This window comes from Oreochromis niloticus, linkage group LG23, assembly GCF_001858045.2.
Source record: "Oreochromis niloticus isolate F11D_XX linkage group LG23, O_niloticus_UMD_NMBU, whole genome shotgun sequence".
Taxonomy (NCBI): domain Eukaryota; kingdom Metazoa; phylum Chordata; class Actinopteri; order Cichliformes; family Cichlidae; genus Oreochromis; species Oreochromis niloticus.
The window spans coordinates 44,299,505-44,322,818 of record NC_031986.2 but is presented as its reverse complement, the minus strand read 5'-3'; the positions used below and the strand labels follow the sequence as shown (position 1 = coordinate 44,322,818).

At 43.7% G+C, this 23,314-nt stretch overlaps 1 protein-coding gene across 1 annotated transcript; it reads left to right on the top strand.

Annotated features, from left to right (window-relative positions):
• Nucleotides 1-1,168: 1,168 nt before the first annotated feature.
• zfr2 (zinc finger RNA binding protein 2) lies at nt 1,169-23,256 on the top strand (the record flags this gene model as incomplete). Its single annotated transcript, XM_019351176.2, is given in 20 exon segments — nt 1,169-1,318; nt 5,527-5,757; nt 5,971-6,091; nt 7,303-7,355; nt 7,358-7,526; nt 8,066-8,403; nt 8,927-9,115; nt 9,363-9,621; nt 10,886-11,076; nt 11,376-11,495; nt 12,078-12,223; nt 12,621-12,747; nt 12,840-13,042; nt 13,202-13,370; nt 15,663-15,837; nt 18,957-19,045; nt 20,465-20,560; nt 20,828-20,939; nt 21,075-21,172; nt 22,064-23,256. Coding segments are annotated over 20 exon segments (3,210 nt in total), but the record flags the coding sequence as incomplete, so codon positions are not given.
• Between the last annotated feature and the right edge of the window lie 58 nt (nt 23,257-23,314).

Below are 23,314 nucleotides of genomic sequence, written 5' to 3'. Positions count from 1 at the left end.
ACTTACCTGCGAGAAAAAGCTTTTAACAAATATTTGTGTCCCTCTTATGCATAATAAGGGTTTTCCTCTCTTTTGTTTTTTTGTACTGATCCTGAGCTGATGCCTTTAAAACCCCAAGGTCAAATGAGTCTTTTTAGCATCATGGACGAGTGCACTTTTATACGAAACAAGCAGAAGAGCTGGATGTGATGGTGTTTGGTATGACTCACCCCAGGCAGTTGGGTTAACATTAGACTCTACCTCAATTATCAGAGGCACGCAACACCCGTCCAATCACCCAGCCATACATACCCAGAGTATTAAGCAAAGCGAGAGCATTCACTCCAGCGTACTTCCGTCTCCGCTAAAATTTATTCATTTACTTATATATCAATTAATATTTCCTAAAAGTACGTATAACAAATAATAATGATACAAATCAGTACAAAGTGTAAAAGAGTTAAAAGCAGAAAAACGATGGAAACAAATTAAAGCAGTGCCTTTACTAAAGCGTAAAACTGGAGTTAATTAGTTATATTGACTTTTTTAAATTACAGTTTAAAAAAAATATATGATCTGTTTGTTGAAATGTAAAATAAGACCAGATAAAAAACAAAACAAAACAAAAACAGCTATATATAGGCCATTTAGTTTGTGTGGGGCAAAGCAGAACAGAAATTTAAAAAAAAAAAAAAATAGTAAGTTGTGGATGTCACTAGATTGTCATTTAGCATGTACAGGGTAAATATATTATATTTCTAGCACTATTGCTAAAGTTTGTTCATGTGTTCTCACGCATCCTCTGCTATGTCACTATTATTTCAGCAGTTTCAGGTTGGGTTTATCACTAGACTCGCATACAATTTTGAGCCATGTCTGAATAATGTTTATGACACAGATATACGGTGTCATTAAGCGCTATAATAATAATAATAAAAATAATAATAATGAGAAGAAGAAGAAGAAGAAGAATTTAATCTCAGCGGTTTTGATATTTTTTAGTGCGCATGCGTGTAGCGATTAAGTTGAGAAGTTATGAAAATCGATATATATTAACAAGGATATCATATATGTATTAAAATTATACAGTGACCGTAGACTTTACATGGCGCCCACGCAGTTTCTCGCTGAAAGCTCCCTGTTTGTAACCGTTGTTACAATGTTTTTCCGATCCAGTTCCGGTATGTGACCGTTAGCAGCAGTCGAGGGGGGGAACTATCTTGAGTTTCGGTGTCACCGCTCCGCTGCTGTTTGTCAGCATACTGTACTGTACCGGAGATGCCAAGATGGCTGCAAGCAACTATTTCGGCTTCACACATGGTGCCGGTCCGCAGTACAGGTAATTCATGTGACGTGGGTTGGTGTCAGCCAGCATGTTGAGCCGCAGGTGTCAGCTGCCGAGGTGTATCGGCGGAGACACGGTCACCCGTGGGGTTTCGCTGCGTGGCAGCGCAGGGATACACGGCTAGCTTGACCCGCTTGGTTCGGTTAGCTAACATTAGCTGGCCGAGATCGCAGGCCAGCGCTTGCAGCTTGACATTAGGTGAACCACAGCGCTATACAGCAGCACCAGTTGGTTCGATGCTTCAACACTTACTGTGCTGTAAGATCATTAAACGGGGTCAGCAGAAAGAAGTGTTTTAGCTGGGTAACTAAACCGAGCTGGCTGCAGCTGTGACGGGTTAGATTTTGGCCGGCGTTTAGGATTAAAGAGGGCCAACTGTCATCTGACATCACTGAAGGTCTTGTATCCCCAAACCGCATTTTCTGACTTATCTGACATGCAGCCATACAGAGCAAAGAGGCCCACGGAAAAGCAGCAGCAGCAGCATTTGCATGGTTTGGCTAAGTTTGCCTGCTTAATGTAGCCTTTCAATTTGACAGGTAATCAATTAGTGATGTAATGGAGCCATCATCCTGCGGTTAGTGAACTGTGAAGGTTTTCATGCTTTGTCTGTTGTGCTGCATTAAGCCAACAAACCTGACAAACAGGAGTGGACTGCTTTCCAGCGCAGTGTTTCCTCTGCAGCCACTTTGTGCTTTACTCTCATACATTTGTATTAAAATTCACCTCTATCATTCTCTGCCGCCAGTACTGATAAAATATGCAATATTTAACCTTATGCTGCACACCATATCTGTGCTGATAAACTGGTTATAGACAGGAGTTACCAGTTCACTCTGCACTCCATCATGTCAAGGCAGTGATCCAAACATCTACAGCATTTCTGTAAAGCACACTCACAAGCCGAGAGGTTTAAACATAATAACAGAGAGTCTCAGAATATTTTGACCTGGATTTAGGGCAGCAGTGTCGTGCCGACTACACTGAGTTGGGTTCCCAATCATTTTGGGGGAAATATGTGGGAGCACATGGTGTGATGGTTCTTTAAAGTTTTCTCTAAATTTCTGGCAGACGTCTGTCACGTTCTGTTGATTCAGGCCATTTGACGTGCAGACATTTTTTTTAAGTTTCACTAAATAAACTAAGCTTGCTGGCAGTTTTCTTTTGGCTGTGTCGAAACCTGTTTGAAGAGCTGTCAGGAATTCCTCTGTCAAGAAACACACAGTGCTTTTGTTTTGTACTTTTAAATAAAATCGTGCTATAGACTTACATGTGTGCTCTTTTGTGACCTTAAGAGCTGGACCCAGTCCTGCTCTTCACAGATTTTGATCTGGCCCACCCGTTACTTTAGCTGCTTCATAATTTAGGTCGTAGCTGTGTATCGTGCCCCTTGCACACATGCGAGACTAAATAGACAGGCGTGCTTCCACAGCTTGTGCAATCTAACAAGCTGACTAACAGCTGAATCTTTGTAGAGCCCACGGCGTGACCCTCCACTTGTGCTTGTGCGTGGTTTTTCTGTGTTAATCACCTTGCGGTCGTGTCCTGGTACTTTATATGCAGTGCCAGCCCCGAAACAAACGAATGAAACGCTGGGACTTTCTTACTTCCCAAGTCCCGGGAAGTTTTTTACACTTCTTTGTACGTTCCCTCACAGTCATTCCGGTAGTTTCTGCAATCTCCCTCCAGGAGTTTGTTGACATCCCTATGTCCCTATGTTGAGTCCCTATGATTATTATTCCTTATACTAAGGTGTTAATTGATATTCTCTCACTGATAAATAAAACAAACTGCAGTGAAAAGTAGCTGGAAATGCACAGGAGAAATCAAAGAATTGGCCATTGTTGGCACAGCATGTAGCTACATTTCCAGGGAAGTGCAAGTCGGCTTTGAGTGTCGCTCTAACTGCAGCGAAAAGAAAGTTTCCACTGACGTGGGAGATAGACTGTTTGCACAGAGAGTGCTGTGTATCTGTTTGCTGTATTTTCAAAGAATATAATTCACATGGCTGGTTTGAAGTTTGAACCCCAAACAAACAAAGATAAGGCGTAACAGACGGAGGCGTGCAGCTGCAGCACTGTAAGTCTTTCTAAAGTTGCATCGTTTGGAGCAGGAAGGGCAGGTTGTACTTTAGTGTACATCCAGTTTCTGTACTGCACAGTTAATCCGCCTCATTAATGTTTTTGTGTTATATGAAACCTTTTCCACAGGCTGCATAAGACTTGCAGACAAATCTGCAGAACAACATTAAAAATTCATTACTTTGCTAGGATTTATTTATAACATAAAATATCAGTGAACTGTATAAATATGTCACTGTTGCTCAGGTCCTCTGTGTGACCATTAGTGACAATGAATGTGACACCTCTGCCTTTAAGGCATCATTTAATTTAAGCCCACTAATTTTCTTGTCCAGACTGACACTGAAAGCTGTCAGCTGAAGTCACTGATGTCATTGCCTATAATTACTGTGTGCCTTCAAAAACATGCAAACATGCTGAGGAGCCATGCATGTATTTTAAAGTGATTGGTAATGATACAGATTCAAGATTCTTTATTTGTCACATTCACAGTTATACGAGTACAACATGCAGTGAAATGTATCCTGACACGCTCCTCGCCTGTGCAAAAGGGGAGAGAAGAACATTATGTACATTTAGTGAGTGTATACAGGAGGACATTATGTGCAGTAAGTGAATTATGTACAGTAAATGGATCAAATAAAATAGACAATCTGGAAATTTAAATTTGAAAATCAGAAAAATGTACATTGTGCAAGTGGGTGTTAAAGTGTCTAGAAGAGTCAGGCTGGGATGTGTTAGAGGAGTGAGTCCTGTCTCAGTCACTTATGGATGCTGTGGGAGGGTGGGGGGTGGGGGGCATGTTCTGGTTTAGGACCCGGATGGCTTGAGGATAGAAGCTCCTCTTCAGTCTCTCTGTCCTTGCCCGGATGGTGCGGAACCTTCTGCCTGTTGCCGGGATGGGACGGGTCCTTCAATATCTGAGCTCCTCTAGTTCAGCATCTCCTGCTGTAGATGCCCTGAAGGGCGGGGGGAGCAGTCCTGCAGCAGCGTTCTGCTGTACGGATCACTCTCTGAAGAGCTTTTTGGTCCTTAACACAGCTGTTCCCATACCAGGATGCGATGCTCTGTGTGAGGATGCTCTCCACAGCACCTGCATAGAAAGTCCTGAGGATCACTGGAGAGACCCTGAACCTCCTCAGTTGTCGGAGGTGGTACAGGTGCCTAGCCTTTTTGGACTGGACCTGATGACATAAGAGCTAAGAATCAATATGATGTCATAATACTAGAATCAGACCAATATTGGATTTTTAGTTACTAATATTTGATTTAAAAAGCCAAAAATTCCATTTTATTGGCCAGTCTTTTTTTTCTTTCCAAATTCAGCAGAACAGCTGCACAGTGCCCTCTGGTGGACCAGCTGTGCAATGTCAGCACTCATAACAAGGTTGAAGGGTGTTTCTCTCGTCTCGTCTTTTCTCATTTTCTAAACCACGATACAGACATTGCAGCTCAGTCTACAGTGATGCATCACAATATCTGTGTAACTGAGACAAAAATGAGCTAAAAAGGCAAAATGAATAAATAAATCATGAATCATGAATTCTCTGCACTGTGATTTCAGTGAGAGCGTGTATCATTATTCTTTGTTTTTCATCAGGTGGCTTTTGAATCTGTTAGCGCTCAGATTAGTTTGTTCACTTTAATCATAAATGAGAAGTATTCTGTAGTTACTTCTTAACTGTGTTTGATTATCATCTTTCATTTCTGCTGTAATAAATTAACGTTTCAGTTTAAATGAGTCTCAGCGTTGTTGGTGCTGCACAGCGTGCTGACTCCAAAAACTGAGTAAAATTATCACCACTGTGGTCGTGTGCATGCTTTTTGCATATTGTTAATCAGTCCTGCTGTTTCTTGGTTGCAGGTAAAATAACTAAGATAAGTGATAGTAGTTTCCTTTTTGCACCTGATGGTGATGTCAGTGACTCACCTCTGTGGTCAGCTAACGAAGATATTTTGGACAGAATACTTGTTGGCTTGTCACATTCCTGTGGTAAATACCTGACAGCGTGGGTGTGACAAAATAGTTTAAAAAACATTTTTTTTGCTGCAATGACAGTAAAATGTTTTGAGTCATTTAAATGTCATCGTCTTCCTTTCTTTCCCTGTCCTGTCCTGCAGTACCCAGCCTCCCCCGGCTTACTCCCATCCCTCCACAGCGAGTTACAGTGTCCAGCAGGCTCCGGCTGTGGCTCACGCTGTGACCGCCTCATACTCTCCAGCTCCGGTCCAGGCCGCCCGGCCTGTGGTCTCGGCCCTTACCCGGCCTACCAAAGCCACCAGGCGCCCCCGGACTACACCTACAGACAGCCCGATCCCCCGCAGCCAACCACTACCCCACAGACGTACCAGGTATACTCAGACACGGTCAGTTTCTTTGCGCTTCTCTTATGATTTCTGCTCTTCTGTTTCATTTTGCATGCCAGAATTTTGCAAAGCAGGTTTTGTTTTGAGGAATTTTAGACTTCAGCTGATTTAATCTGATAGAGATTCTGTGCACGATATTAAATTGTCTGCATTGCTCAAGTTTTAATATGTGTGGGTTGGATGCTCTCTTGTAAACAGCAGCAGGACAACTACAATTACGGGCGTCCTGCTGCAGTGACTACCTATGACAATAAACAGTACTACCAGACGAGCATAGCAACGGCTCAAAGGACGCCTACAGAGAATTACTACCAGACTGGTGAGTCTTTTTAGTTTCATTCCCAGTGTCCAAACAGTGTGTAAAATGAGTTGATTTCTGCTTTTTATGACTAATAATATTAGGTTGGTGCATTTAAACTAGCTGATTTCATTTTAAACCACCTTTACATTCCCTGCAGGGAACCTATGATTATTTTTCTTTGCAATGATTTCTCACTTTTTCAACTCTATTCATCGTCTGGGAGAACATTTCATGACACATACAGCACGCTACATTCTCCACGATTAAAGAGGTTCAGCGTGGAAGTTGAAACTTTACCCTCATTTGGTTTCAGTGAATAAAGAAACAAAGATCTGTGAATAAAAGAAAACACAGTGACTGGTACAGGAAGTTGACCAGAGTGGTCATTTTTTAATCTAGCATACTTGTGTGTCAGCGTGTGATCTAACGTAGCTCTTGATACCCTTGTTACAGTTTTCCTTTTAGATAAGACGTCGATATCAGTCACAGTTTCTCAGTTTGGAAGAATAAAGTCCAGCAGCTGAGCGCGTGTGAACCGTTCTGCTTCTTCTTTGGTTAGATTTTCGGTGCGTAACTCGTCCTGCAGCGGCTGCGGCTCGATCGGGAGCAACGTGCTGTGACTCATCGACTCATCCGTGATGCTTTATTCTAGAAATGTCACGAGCCTTTAGACTTTTGATGACTGCTTGGTAATTCTGTGATGTGATTCAGTACAGCTGCTATTGATCGTATGAACAACATATTCGGATCCCTACAAGCTGTTTTTCCTTCTATAAATGTCCTTCAGAACCAGGTAGCAGCGTTTGATGGATCCACATACATCCCCTGAGCTCCTACTAGTTGCCGATAACTTCAGCAGCTTTACTGACACTCAAAATGTCTTTGTCTTTGTTTTGTTCCTTGTCCCTGGAAATCATTGAAGCAGAAATGTATTGATTGACTCTTTGTGAGCGTGGCACAGAGATGAAACGCCGGATGTGATGCAGCAGATTATCAGTGCAGAACAATGCCCGATAACACATAAGTGCCTAAAACGTCTGCACTGTTCTCTGTGTGCACATCTCTGGCACTCATTTGTTAGTGAAATGAAGATCCTGCCAAAAACTCTCTTGAACACGAACTCTATGACTCATATCCTTCGGCTCGCTCTGTCCTTCCTCTCCACCTGTGCTGCTGCTCCTCTGTTTTCCTTCACCCCTCAATTCTGTCGCATTTTTCTGTATCAGTAGGAGTGAAGAGTGCTTACAGTCCAGCCACCTCCACTGTGTACAACCAGCCGCCTCCCCCCAGAGGCAGGTGACAGCGCTGAAACCCCTCGCCCCCTCCAGCTCTGTGTCTACCAGCTACAACATCTACCCAGTGTCCACGAGTGTCCAGCAGCCTCTAACGCCAGTTTCGTCGTACACGCTCGGCTCCTCGTTCAGCTCCAGCGTCGCAGCCACCTCCTACTCAGGTGAGGTCAAACAGGCGATCGGTTTATAGACTCACTTTAAAGCTGTTAACATGAACATTTCAGCCAACTTGTTGTTATTTCTTTTTATGTATTTTTGTTACAGGTAGAACTGAACAATCGGCTAAAGCTAGAAAACCTGTTTAATTAGCTGCACATTTAACTGTACCTGGACACAGGCTCGTGCTACTTAGTGCTGAGTTACATACAATCTAATATTACTCATCAAAGCTGAAGCTCAGACATGTTGGATGTGGAAAACAAGAAGGAAGGTAGAAACTAATGTAGCTCACAGGTACACACGGTACAAGTTACACAGACATCCAAATGAAAGCAAGCTCAGACTAAATGATTTTAAATATTTGCCTTTCATTGGTGGATAATGTGTTACATCACTGACATCTCTAAAGCTGAAGCTCAGATGTGAAAGCAGATTGGATGAAACTGAATGCAGCTTATTTCCTGAATGACTGCTGACTGTTCATGTTTGACCCATATCCTGCTTGCTTTAGTGTCCCTCTCTCTGCTCTCTCACCCCTCAGGCATTAGCTACTCTGGTTATGATTCAGTCGGCTACACCTCGGCATCCACCCCCACCTATTATCAGCCGCCCCAGCAGACTCTGTCCCAGCCGCAGCCGCAGCCGTCACAGCAACCTCAGCAGCCGCAGCAGCCACAGGCCCCCGTTCAGCCACCACCCAAGCAGCTGACCAGCTCGTCCTGGAGTAACTCGGGCAGCAACATGGTGACCGCTCCGACTGGAAACACCTACAAAAAGCCCACGTTTCACCAGAGCAAGCTGCAGAAGCCCAAAGGGCCTCCCAAGCAGCCGCAGCTTCATTACTGTGACATTTGCAAGATCAGCTGTGCAGGCCCTCAGGTAGGCGAGCATAAATGAGGAAAACATTTTTAATTTTGTGTTTCTGGAGTTTCCCTGATGTGTTTTCATTATTTTAGGAACGGCTCTATTAGATGAGTCATTTACTGCTGTTGTCGTGTTGCACATGAGACTATTTAGCTGCCTTCTTAAAAAGGACCTTGGACTGAAGCTAGTAACAGATGTCCTCCTGCTACTCTGGAAATCTGCAGTGAGCTGGAGCGCCAGTAGGGCCAGTAGAGAATATGTTCCTGTCCCAGTATTCAAGCTTACCGAGGCTGCTGAGCCTTGGACAGGCAGTGGATTATATAGCTGTTATGAAGTTGTGTAGTAGTAACACAGCACCAAATAGGAGCACCTTATTAATTCTAATTTATATAATGCCTAGCATTATAAATCACTAAAATACAAGCAGATTAAAAAAAGACGTTAGAGTATTAGCGTTTGCTACAAAGGTGTATATAAATGAACGCGTAGACTGTTTTAGATGCTTCGTATCGCTGACTGGCTTTCTTCACTGCATTAGACGTACCGGGAGCATCTCGAGGGCCAGAAGCATAAGAAAAAGGAAGCAGCCCTAAAGTCTGGAGGGCAGACAGGGACCAGCAACGGCCCCAGAGGGGTCCAGACGCAGTTACGCTGTGAGTTATGTGACGTCTCCTGTACAGGAGTGGACGCTTATGCTGCTCATATCCGTGGGTCCAAACATCAGAAGGTACGCGTACCTGTGGGGCTTTTCTCCCCATTTTTCTGTCTGTCCATATTTGCTGTTATTAAAGGAATAAAATAAGCAGCTGACATGCTTTCAGTAGTGATCGTGACTGTGGCGTACCCATGTGATGTTCCACTTGACCTGCCAAGTCTTGGAACAAAACCTCCCAGAGGGATTTGGGATGGGATTAAGTATCAGCAGCCTTAAATGGGTCTAACTCCTTGTGTCTGTCTTTGTCGACCTCGGAAAGGTGGTGAAACTTCACACCAAGCTGGGGAAACCTATACCTTCCACTGAGCCAGTGTTAGTGAATTCTACTCCAGTTGTCACAACCACGACAGCCGGGAAGCCTTCAGTCCCCTCCTCCTCCTCCTCCTCCTCGTCCTCCTCCACTTCTGCATCGACTACTGCAACTCCTGCTGCAGCTCCCAAACTGGTGGCTGCAAACAGCACGGCTAAAACAACAACACCAGTCAAGAAGCCCCCACCTTCCAGAATAACTGTCATTTGTAAGTTTGTTCAGCTGTTATATAACGTTGGACCTTTAATATTCAGTGTTCACTAATTCAGATGAACAGTGCACACTTACCTTAGGAATGATAATAATAACAATAATAATAAAAATAATTCAAAGGAAAAACATTTGCTTTAGCAGGTTTGTGTGGTTTATATCTGTATTTATGTTTCGGATGATTTCACAGATGATCTAAGTAGCGCCTCGTCATCGACAGCATATCCGATCCATCTTTATTCACTTTAAAACCCCAGCACAGGACCGACGTGCTGTACAGTCAACACGTTAAGAACAATAGAAGAAAACAAAACAGTAAAAAATAAAACTAGTGCTGCACGGCGTTAGCGCGCTTAGCTCGTTAACGTGTTGACGCCATGCAGCACGGGGCGATCTGCGCTAACTCGCTAACAGAGATTTGCCGTGTTAATGCAGTTATGGCGTTAACGTCGTTTTAACGAGATTAACGCTGACAGCACTAAATAAAACACATAATACATAAAAATTAAAACAGCGCTATATTTAAAAATAAGGTAAACCAGCATAGAAACTAAATCAACTAAAATAAAACTAGAACTAAAAACCAACATCGCACCAGGAGTCAAAGGTCAGGGTGGTTTTCAGGAGATAAGAAGTCTGTCTTCTCTCTGAAGGCAGATCGTTCCACAGTTTTGGAGCTGGAAGCATAAACAAAATAAACTGAAATGCAATTTCACACTAAACACGTTTGCAGTGCAGCTGCAACTGTAGTGTTTAGTTTCTGTAAATCAGTCAAATGAATTGCAGTCTATTAATGACACTATGGGGACTATTTGTTTTAGGCAACTTGACTTACGCAGCACACAGCGCTGAGCACAAGACAAAGGCACGCTATGCAAACAATACGATGACTAAAACCTGTAAAAATGTACGAATAAATGTTTTGTTAGATAAAAACGATAAGATGAGGAAGATTTAACAGCTCTAAAACGGTTTGCAGAGAAATTTCACCTGCAAGGACAGAAAAGGAATATTCTGTGTTCTCTTTGTGGTTGCTTTAAATTAGTTCACATTGAATGCTGTTTAGTGTTTATTAGTCAGTCGTGTCTCTTTCCATAGCCGTTTCATTTAACGCTTACTTCTTAGAAATTCCTGTAGTTGTGAAACTGTTGTTAAACTCGGGGATCAAACTGGAAGCAGAAGAGCTGCGTCTTCCAATAAACGAGCCTCGAGTATTCCTTCAACAACCTCTTTAAAGTGTTAACATTTGCCCTGCTTCACAGCCAATAAGCCAGCCAGCACTCCCACTGCAGCTGCAGCAACAGCAGCGGCGCCGGTGGTGGTGGCAGCCAAGGTCGAGGAGCCTGCGCAGCCGTCAGTCCAGAAGATGGAACCGCAGAGTGAGGATGAGGATGGAGACAGAGCTGGAGGCCAGGGAGACATCCAGCCAGTGGGACACGACTATGTAGAAGAGGTAGGCAGGAAAAGGGTTTTAATGGCAGTCCAGTGACGGACAGCAGCTGTGAGGTTATATTTATCAGCTTTATCCTGCCTGCAGTTTCCAGTCATTATGGGACACAGCAGCATTCTGTCTAACCAAGTAATATATCTCTAATATTCGTGAGGGTGATTGTTGTAGCAGTTATCAGGACTGACATGGAGCCTTTTAGGTGTAATTGTGACAACATTACACGTCATTTTCTATCATTATGAGCTGCATTTATAAAGATTTTATTACTGTTTCAAACTCATGCCAGTTCTCATTATTTTCAGGTTCGTAATGATGATGGAAAAGTGATTCGATTCCACTGTAAACTGTGCGAGTGCAGCTTCAATGACCCCAACGCGAAAGACATGCACCTGAAGGGAAGAAGGCACAGGCTGCAATACAAGGTAGAAATAAAGAAATGGGCTTAAAGAGCATTGCTGAGCCAAAGCTGCATATTCTGGAACCTTTGCAGAGGTTGACAATCCTCACGGAAACCATTTGTCTGTTGTGAAGTAATAGCACGCGCTTAAATGACAGTTTGGTCCAAAGCGGTGATTCCCAAACAGCTCAGCTGAGATATGCCAGGGAATTTTCTTTATGGAATGTTTTTTAGCACCAAATATGATGTGATGGATTTTGACTGAGCAAGACCTTAATCTAATCTTGTCAGCCACAAAGTAGCATACCTGCTTTCTCTTCTATTGTAACGCACCGTCGTTTACAAAGTGGACATGGGGTGGTGCTAAAGAGAGAGCAGTGAGGTATTAAATCGAATGAGGGTCATTTTCAAATGGATTTGTATAAAATCTGGTTCTAAGCGGAGTCGTTCCATCTCAGCTGTCCAGAGCCAAACGGAGGTTAAAGTCCGTTATGGAAAAAAACCACTGTCGGGTAATCGTCCTGATGCTGCGAAGAGACAGAGCAGAGAGAGAACATGTTCGTTTGATCTCATCACATGTGTTCTGTCCCCCTCTGTCCCTCTGCAGAAGAAAGTGAACCCAGAGCTTCCCGTGGAGATCAAACCCAGTAACCGGGCCAGGAAGCTGCAGGAGAGCAAGCTGAAGAAGCAGAAGCAGAAGGCGGTGCTGAAGCGGCAGAGAGATGACGAGCAGCGCTGGCACATGGAGATGAGGTCAGAGGTTGGCCGGGGGGGGGGGGGGCATGCATACAGGTAAAACCAAAGAGGATGTGCCAAATTTGAGTAGTTGACTGGAAGATTTGCATGCATGCGTGGAAAAATGTAACTTTTTACACACTTTTACACTTTTCTCATATTACGTTTCTGATATCACTGACCCCCAGAGAAACGTTACAGTGAAATCAGACTTCACATTTTTCACCAGATTAAAAAGTTCCCTGTTCACATTCTCAGGTTCACTCCAGCTGAATCTTAGGGAATGCTCTAGATTTTGGTGCAGGACTTTTTATAAGTCTGATGTATTATTAATGGCAGACAGAGCGTGCGCCCCCCTCCGCTGGAAAAAATTATTCTTGACGAATGGCATTCAAATCCTTTCCTCCTCCTGCAGGCGATATGAGGAGGACTTGTACTGGAGGAGAGTGGAGGAGGAGCAGATGTACTGGGGGGAGCAGAGACGCAGGATGGCACCTCCACCTCTGATGAGCCGCCCCGGGATGCCAGTGCCCCCTCTACTGGTGAGCATTGAAACAGCATCTTTGTTGTTCATCTGTTACCTGTACAACAACAACAAGATCTGATTCCACTTTCTCCTCCCGTCTCTCTTCAGTCTTGTGTGCGTCGTCCTGACTCACTTGACGACCGCCACATCATGGCCAAGCACTCCACTATTTACCCAGTGGAAGAGGAGCTGCAGGCTGTTCAGAGGATCGTCTCCCACTCGGAGAGAGCCCTGAAACTGGTGTCAGACTCTCTGCTGGAGAAGGAAACACTGACTGATGATGGTGCTGCTGAAAGAGGAGATGAAAAAGGGTAAAAACGTGACTTCTGGCAGATGATTCCCATTTATCCAGCATGTGATTTTTATTTATTTATTTTACATGCTGTACATTTCTAATAGTTCCCAAAGCAGAAGAATAGAAACAATTCAAAGCAACCTTTCAAGCCTGTGTCTGTGTGTCTGCCTGACAGGACTGAGAGCCCGGCCCGGCTGCTGAAAGGCGTGATGAGGGTGGGAATCCTGGCCAAAGGCTTGCTGCTTCGCGGAGACAGAAATGTGGAGCTCATCCTGCTGACTGCAAAGAAACCCACCATCTCGTTACTGAAGAGCATCGCCAAGCAGCTGCCAAAGGAGCTGGCGGTAAGCAAATCTCACAAAAGACATACTGTAGGCAACGGTTTCACCTTTCTGTGATGTGTGGGACTTTGATCCTGAGTTATCCGTTATTTTGACAGTTACTGTGTGTGGGATTAAAAAGCAGAACTGAAATATTTCGATGTGCAGTCGCGTTATCAGGCGCTGTAGATATTTTAAAGAAGAAATTATTGTTTGTCATCCACTGACTTATGACTTCAGTCATAAGGCCTGGACGCCGAGGTTTCACGGTTGTGTAAGAAAAAGACAGAAAACCAGAAGTTTTCACTTGTAATACTGTTTGTTATACAAGAGGAAACGAGGTTTTAGCAACTCGAATACCAACCCAGAAAAATCCCACTGCAGTTCATCAGGTACACCAGAGCAGGTGACTGTATGTCAGTGAGCATGTGTCCCCCAGAGCCAGAAAAAAGCAGTTTGTCATCCACACGTACAGTCGTGATAAGAGGAAAGTACACCCAGTCCACGGTTCTACTTGTCAGGACGTAATAAAAATACTGGTGTCCTCAGAGGGATGAGCAACAAAGCGTGACGTCGTGCATTGCGTGTTTGTCTGTTTAACAAAAACTAAATTAAAATGCAGAAGCAGAGTGTGGAAACATATAGGACACCCTATGATTCAATCATTTTCTGTATGACTGTCAGTCTCTCACGTCATTGTAGAGGCATTTTGGTTCACTCGTCTTTCCAGCATTGCTTCAGTTCATTGAGGTTTGCAGGTTTGCGCATAGCTGTCTTAAGGCTAACGTCTGTGCACCGTCTCTTTTCGGTCATGCTACTCTTTGGGTCACTGTCCTGCTGCACGACCCCAATATTTGGGCAAGCTTTGGCTGTCAGGCAGACAGCGCCAATCCAACACAGCTGACCGAGGTGCGGTCCAATTAAAAGACTGTAATAAAATACAAAAAGACTTCTTAAACAAAAGGAAAAGTAACAGTACAATAAAATGTACAATAAACAATATGAACACCCCGCACTCTCAGTTTGGGGACAACAAGGAGGGACAGGGCAGCTGATCTGAGAAACCTTTGTGGGGATGTATATCTGCCTTCATGGTTGCTTGGGTACTGTGGCTGCAAAACAAGCTCAAATCATCAGCTGCGTTTAACAGCTGGTTTGAGGGGCTTTTGCTAATACACCGAAATGTTTGGTTTTCATCAAACACGGTGCTGTGCGTTGTGGTCAGACGCCTCTGAGATAATTTGTTCCAAGTCATGTGGTTTCCTCAGATGCAGCGTTGCAAATCTAAGTCTTGCTGCTGTGTCGATTTTAGAGATAAGAATCTCCTGGCAACCTGCACTCAGTCTTTTTATAATTATACTGTCACGAACTTTAACATTTCCTGACGTATGAATTTACTCGAGCTCCTGGGAGGACTGTGATGACACATGTATGAATGCTTAATGTTAATCATACTTGGATAATTATTGTGAAAGCAGTGAGGCTGGAGAAAGATTTCCACGCACGGCTTCTGCATTTTGGATAAATGTTTTGTTAAATAGTGACACTGAGTAATATGTGATGTAATTCTGAGATTGTGTTTAAATTATTTTAAGACCCGCTAATGACCAAATTAAGTCCTGATAAGTGAAGCTGTATAAGCTAAAGAAAGGGTGCTTTTACTTTTAACGTGACTGTACGAAATTAAAAACATCTTCGCAGCGAGAATTTAAAAGCTGAATGTTACATTAAACAGTAAAGCTATGAATGAATTCAATTTGTTGCTGTTTCAGAGACACAGCTTTGTGGGGATACTGTGTGGTTTGTGGCTTTGGGTGAGATCCTTTCATGTTCACGGCCTGGCCGAGCTGCCAGAGGCCGAGCAGGAAGACCAATGTGCATTTTTAAATTGTTGCTGCTTTCAGAGTTACGTTCGCACGACAGAGGAAACAAGGTTGCGATGTGTTGTAATTATTCACCATTTCTTCCTCCTGCTGTAGCTGCCACGAGTGTTTGACTGAAGGTGCTTTTCACTGATCTTTAGATTTACTGCCTGGTTATGACACCTGAATCCTACAGAGTGAGATGGGACTTTTCTTCCTTAGCAGCCCCTTTCTTTTAATAAGTATTATGGCTACAAAGTTACTGTCGATGAACAGCTTTTGAGCTTTTAAATAAGGGAACTAAATTGTCTTGAAGGGGACAAAAAAGAAAGAAAGAAGTCGAGTTAAAAGTATTTCAGTACGTCCCTGTATTATTGCCAAACAAGGCTATTCATTGCCCCTACGCCACTTCTCCTCTGTAGTGAGTAATCCCAAGTGTCCTTTTAACCGGCAGACTTTTTCTGAAGATCAGTATGAGGTGCAGGCTCACCCCGAGGAGGCGAACATCGTGATATTTTCAAGCAAGGAGCCCAAAATGCAGGTGACCATATCTCTCACCTCGCCGCTGATGAGGGAGGACCCTGCTGCTGAGAAGGACAAGCAGGCAGGAGGAAAAGCGGCTGAGAAAGGTTAGAGAAGCCAAAGCTTTCAGTACCAGACGACCAAATGTTGGCTATGTGTGTAATACACTTATATATAGAGACCCCGCCCCCCTCCCTTTCCACCCAATAGCAGCCTGAATTTTTAGGCTTAAAAATTACACAAGAATTCATGTGGGACTTTTAACTAAGCCCACAGTCGAGATTTCTCCTTTTTTCTGTCTTTTTTCAGCCCCTGAAATAAGAATTAAATCACGCATTCATTTGTCCCACGCCTTTCATTTCCCCATTTTTTGTTTTTTATTTTTGCAGCTATAATAGTCCCCAACTTCTTTATTTCTTTTCCACAACATGGGAACCAAAAGCCGGGCTCTCCGACCTTTCTGTGCCACTGAGCTGTGTGTTTATCCTGTGAACACACGCTCAGATTAAACCTTCAGGGAGCTGTCCAGATAATGCCCAAGGATGAAAATGGTTCAAATAAACGTTTACAAAAATCCTCATGTATACACACCGATGCAGTTCTGCTTCTCTCGGCGTCTTTGCGATGATACCACTGAGGGGATTTTGAGGTCCAGCGACTTCCCGTTCCCTCGCCTCTCATCCTTGCATCACCGTGTGGCATTATCGATGATACGGTGCTGGAGTGTCCTTTTGCCGCCTCACAATGATCGATGTCGAGGAATTTTGAGCTGACATTAGCGAAGCATTGCATTTATTTCCCCCCACAAAAACAACAAAGTTCTCTAAGATCATTGTGTTGCAAACACTCCTCCACCCACTCCAGTAAATGTCAGCATTGCAATGTGTTTTTTCACATTTGGAAAACATGTTAGAGATGTTTTCTGTGGCCGCTGTCTTTTGTTTTTTTCCAAAAGTTTTGTTTGGGTTTGTTGATCAGTGCATCCGATTCTGTATCAGCAGACCTGGGCAAGCCGAAGGCTCGTCTGAAGCCACACTGGAGTACACATACCACTGAGAAGTTCACCCACTTTTATGAAGCTTCTCAGAGGAGGATCACCCTCCTGTTCACTGACACTAAGCTCCCACTCTGAGAGCTGTGATAAATGTGGGTCTCTCTTTCGAGGTGGTATGCTAGTGTAGACTTCAAAATAAAAGTTGCTTTGTTTATGTTCTGCATTTGCCCTGTAAGAAAGCTAATCTCCTTTGTTGTTGCTACAGTTTTAGTGAACATGGAAGTGTGGAAAGCCCCAATATTACTTCATTACAGTCATCAGTAACCACATCTGGAGTGTTCTGGAGAAGTCCGCCATGTTTCATTTTTAGGTGGCCAGTCTTAAAAATGTGTCCTCAAAATCTCTCCACCTTTTTTTTTCCTTTTTCTTTCTTCATGATCTAAATCCACCACAGACACGGGCTCCGTCACGCCACGACTAATTAAGTTCATCTTCTTGTTTTTGTTGTTGTTGTTTGCTTATTGACGTTGATATTGTCCTAAAATATGAAGTGAAGTGACAGTCCTTAGTTTTGTCCCTATGGCTGCTTGATTAATTAGCTATAAAGACAATTAGGACAGATTAACAGAAACCAAGCAGTGCACAACCAAAGTTGAGACATTTGTTACCGAATGATAAACTTTCCAAATGAAAGTTTGAGTTAAAAAGTTCAAAAAGATATAATCAGACACTTTTTTTTTTTAGTAACTTTTTGTTAGTCATCCAACGTCAAAGGCAAACAGGGGAAATCCAGCAGTCACAGCTCCGAGTCCATCATGGAAAACCTGTAAAAGTCTGGTGATCACTGGTGGGAGTTTGCTGCACTTTGACTGGATTTTGCTCTTTTTCACTTTGGGCCAGTTTCTCTCACTTCCTCAGTTTGGAAGATTATTAATACTTATTAATATTACTGAATAATAAGACAGCTGATCAGGACCTGAAGAAAGACACACATTTGTGTTTAAATATTTTCTTTTTCTTGTAATTGTCGCGAGACAGAATTACACTCACTGGCCACTTCATTAGGTATACCTTTTCAGCTGCTCAATACAAATATCTAATTAGCCAATCAGATTTAGAAACTCAAGAACGGGGAAGACAGGTGACTTAAGTGACTTTTGAACAGGGAATGGTTTTACTGGTTTGGGTATTTCACAAAGTGTTGATCTGCTGGGATTCAGCAGTTCTCTGGGTGAAATGCCTCTGATGTCAAAGGTCAGAGAAATGGCCAGACTGCCTCGAGCTAACAGGAAGCCAACAGTAAATTTAAAAAAACAAAAGAAAAACAAAACACGGTTTGCAGAAGAGCACCTCTGAGTGCACATTACGCCCCCACCCCATTAGGCTGGTGGCGTAATGGGGTGGGGGATATTTTGTGGGCGCGCTTTGAGTCGCTCAGTACCAGCTAAGCATCGTTTCTACTCTGAGGTTTGCTGCTGATCGTGTTCGCCCACAGTGTGCTCGTCCTCTGATTGCTGCTTTCAGCAGAACATGACAGCGAGTGCATGGTACTCAAATAACCTCCATAACCATCAGATTGCAGTAGAAGTAGGGCGCCTTGAGGATGTGGTGCAAAAGGAGTCACCTCGTAAATGTGCACCTGATAAATCTGCAGCAACTGTAGCAGTGTTTCCAGCACATTATTCAATCTATGCTACGAAGAGTTGAGGCTGTTCAGAGAGCAAAAGGGGTCCAGCGCAGTACTGCTGAGGTATACCTAATAAAGTGGCATGAGTGCATGTGCAGGGAGAGGAAAACCAGCTTTGGTGGGCTTCGTAGCATACAGTTTTTTTTAATTCGCCATGCTTTAAAGTCCACCAGAGTTTCACCAAAAACAGCAGTACGCAGACCGTGAAGGCACACAAGTCAGCTTTAAACTGAACGGGAATTAGTCATCATATAAAAAACATCCTTTGGATTTCCTCCTGCTTTACACGTGCCTGTATTCTTATTCGATGCCTCCCTTCTCATTCATCTTTCCCCCTCATTCATTTTCTCATCCATCAACTTCAAACCAGAGAATTTAAGGACTGATGGAAATGTTTCTCCTTGTGAGGTACTCTCACTCTTACATCTCTGATCAGTGACTGTACGTCAAGAGATACAACACCTACACTTAGGTAGTGCAGTCAGAATGTGGGCTTTGCGCTGGTTTGGCTGTAAGTCATGAATTCAGTACGTTATCTCCTACAGATGTGGCTGAGAAGGATCCTCCTGATCTCCTGAATAAGAAGAAATGTCTGGAATACCTGGCTGCTCTGCGCCATGCCAAATGGTTTCAGGTATGTGTGTATGTTCAGTTTTCCTTTAACTGTTCTGATAAGCTATACAGTTAAATGAAAGACAGTTAAAGCAGCTTTTAGTGATTATGGCCGTGGCGAGTGTTTGGACTTATTTTTTGATTCGCTAAGAGATTTCACGTCTCATCCGAGCGGCTCCCGAGCGGTCCCCTCTGAGAGTCGTTGATCCACAGTTAATCATGTGAGTCGTCACATGATGAGCCGGTGCGTGAAACAAAATGTGGGTCATTTCTGGCTGCGGCGGTCAAGGTGTGTGAGACGTTGCCGCACGCAGTTTGTAAGCTGCTGAGGTCACATGAGCGGAGCTGTGAGCCGGGGTTGAATTGCCTGTTTTTGTTTTCAAGCGCTCGCGGCTGCCACGGCCCACCCAGGCTTTTCCCATGACATGTCGTTATCTCTGAGCTATGTTCATAAAAGTGCTGGTGAAACAGATCGTGAGATTTTGTTTCACCAGTGGTTTCTGGTAAGAGGAAGATGCTGCCAGCCCACTGGCTGCTCTCACTGTGGTTTGTGCTGCTGTTTCGTTACTTCTCAGGTGCTTCACATCGCTCTGTGTTGTTCCTCTGCAGTGATAAGTGTTCTAGTTTCTGTTTCATCACAGTTGCTGTCAGGAGTAATTCTGTTTAACCAGATAACCTTACCATGATGAGACATTTTCTTGGTTTGACAGACTGTATCTTTGGGCAAAAGTCCCATCCTTCCTTTATCACAGCAGCTGTAGCTGTTTAAAGAAAAGAAGAACAAATGCAGGATGCAGCGTTTTCGCACGCTCGGTGTCTGCGACAGATAAACAGGTACACTTGGTCCAGTATAAGAAGGGAAGGTGATTCTTTACAAACAGCTGCAGGAGGCTGTTGTTGTGATTCAGAGCTATACCGATATAACTGAACTGTAATGGAAACATTCAGACTGTGCAATGCTCAGAAATTGCAGAAAACCCATAAGCCACACCTCAGACTCCGCAGGCCTCACTCAGCATGTGAGACGTTAACGTTCATGACCGTACAGTTAGAAAAAGTCTAGTACAGCTTGTTTCGAGAACATTTCTTCTCTGCAGAAAGAACACGAGCGGCACGGCTTAGCTTTGCAGCGTTGCAGACCGGCGAACATCGAGATACGTTGCACCAAAATTCGCACGGAGGAGACTGACAAAGTCATACAGAAAGCCACCACTTCTATTTATTGAAGCTAAATATGTTGCTACAATCTACTGAGTCATTGCTTTTAGTTTTTTATTGTTAAATAAGTGATGACTGTGCAATATGTCGTGCTGTTGTTCATCTCAGGTTGCATTTAAATAATTTAGAAGCTGATTTTTTTTATTATATCCTCAGACATCAAACCTTGTACTTCCTCTTGAACATGACTGCATAGGCTTTTTTCTCTGCTTTGTTTCTGAAGGCTCGTGCCAACGGTCTGCAGTCCTGTGTGATCATCATTCGGGTGTTGAGAGATTTATGTCAGCGGGTTCCCACCTGGGGGAAGATCCCCTGCTGGGTAAGTGGCTTCATTTATCCTGTTTTTGCTTGTTGATGAGGTTTTCTCTTTTTCATTTGTCTTGTCGTTTGTCTGCTTGGTCGATCTACGAAGGAACATTATGAAAAGCATGCTGAGCATTCATAACTCGGTCAGACTCAATTGGACTGTGTGGGAGGCGATAGTTTCAAATGGCCTAAGCTGGTGTTTAATGGACAGGCAGATGACGTACGACAGTATACACGTGACATGTGATGTCTTCTTCCATTTGACTGTTTCTTCTTCCAGGCGATGGAGCTGCTGGTGGAGAAGGTTATCAGCAGTGCCACAGGCCCACTCAGCCCAGGGGAGGCTATGCGCAGAGTCCTGGAGTGCATCTCCACCGGCATCCTGCTGCCAGGTCACACACACACACACACACACACACACACACACACGCGCTAAGGAAAGCAGTCGATGAATGCCACGTGCAGAACTTAGTTGCATTCGTTTCCCTTTGAGCCGCTACAAATAGCCATTAACTCTCTTTCTCCAGATGGACCAGGTCTGATGGACCCCTGTGAGAAGGAGCCAACAGATGCTTTGGAAAGCATGGCACTTCAAGCAAGAGAGGACATCACTGCCAGTGCACAGGTACCCACACATGGCTGTACACCTGAGACCATCATAGTCACTGTCGCTAAGCAACATTTACATTCATCATTCATGCAGATTAACACAAATCCCTGTCCTAATGAGGACACACATGTGACCTTTGTCTTAGCATTTAGATGGAAAACACAAAGCAAAAATAAGAACCAGCACAAAGACACTTTAATGCGATCGCCATGGCGATTCTACTTTAGAAACACCAACAGGTAGAAGCTGAGCTGCAGCCCGGGGTCGGCGTTCACTCAGCTTTTACTCTGGGTTCTTGGCTTGCTCAGCGTTAGCGTGCCGTCTGTGCAGATGCTTGCAAAGAGCCAAAGTTGTGTGTGTTAGCAGTATGATGCAGTTGTTTCTGTCCTGGGTGCAGTTTGCCATTGTGCTGTCGTCCCTTTGTGCAGTAAAAATAAAAGTAATGTCCATATTTTTCTCTTCTGATACGTCTGAAATCGGCTGATTGTAGCACAAGCGCAACTGGAACCGGTGAGCAGGATTCACAGGCAGGCTAAAAATTCCAAGGAATTAGAGTACTGGATTCCCATTCCTACTCAGACTTCTCAGGTTCAACCCCACTGCCATAAAGAACATTCAGGAAGTCGTTCATACCATCCTCTGTAAAACTGTAATAACTTCTCGTTCTGTGACAGGTGAACACACCTGTTTCTCTATTATACCTTCATGCTTTCTTATTGTGCATATTATATATTAATGCAATTTGCACGACTCTTACACAGTATCAGTCTCACTTTTTAAACTTAATTTTTACTCTATTTTCTGTTTTATCAATGTTAAATATGTATAAGCATCTCTCATAGTATAAGGCTCTTAGTGGGCACTTTAACTTTGTCTATCTATCGATTGTATCCTCTCTGTTCCCAGCATGCTCTGCGGCTGCTTGCTTTCCGTCAGATCCACAAGGTCCTGGGCATGGAGTCCCTGCCAGCATCCAAGGCCAGCGCACGTAACCGCAAGCGTCGACGGGACGTCAGCGAGACGGGCGAAGGCGAGGGGGAGGGCAAAAAAGACAAGAAGGAAGAGGCGGCGAGTGCTTGACCTCTGCCTCCGGAGCAGAGGCATTTACTAGTTTAGAGACTGGTAGAATGTCACAACATTAAACGTTCTTTCTTATCTCGAAAAACAATCTTAACACGCAGCTATACACGTACAAATATAACTTTGACTCTACATGTTACACATCTACCCTTAAACTGTGGGGGATGAAGCTTCGGAAGGAGGGAAGGGGCTGACGATTGGTTGCAGTTCCTTCTGATTTCAGTGTGCGGAGTGAATAAAGGGAGTAAACTCCTTTTTTTACACACAGTATACGAACCACCACTAATTTGTGTGCAGTTTGTGTTGTTTGCTATGATGTTAAAGCCTCCAGTGCAGTTTAAACATCAGCACCTTAAACTTTATTTGCAGCTTTTCTCCGTGAAGAAAAAGCTGGACGCTGCTGCTCGGGCGAGTTCACTTTTATCATCCCGACTCTTGAATTAACACTGGTGCAGAATATTTGCTGCTGAAACTGGTTTCTCAGATTGTGAAAGGTGGGCAGGAAGCTTTGAAACTGTGAGGGAGGTCAGATAAGAGTGAGCGAGCACAGCACATGAAGTGATCTTTACTTTGCCTAAAGGTAACACACTTACAAAAAAAGTCCCCGCTCTTTCAAAATAAGTCTAAAATGTCGCGCCCACCAAAGGTGACTCTCTCTGGTTAATCTGCCTCTGAAGGGAGAAATCTTCCTTGGTGCAGTTCAGTAGCATGCTGAGGGACTGAAGCACTTGAGAAATGATGTATGCAGCCATAAATGTATAATTTAAATAATATTACCTAGTAATCTTTTTTCTTCCAGAGTATGGTTAGAAGAAGAGAGAAAATAAGACTGAATACTTAATGAAATTGTCCTTTTGACTTTCTTCCTTGTGCCTGCCTCATGTTATGTATCACTGATTAAGAGGAACAATTATGGGTTTTGTCTGGTTTGAATCCTGATGAGCGGACGGTTTACGCACCTCTGGCTCAGAGTTGATGTGCATTTTTAGTTTTATCTTCATTTACCAACAGCATCACCATATTACTACTTGCTTATTTTATTTCTGAGGGATGCTGCGGTCTGTTTTTTGTATTGTT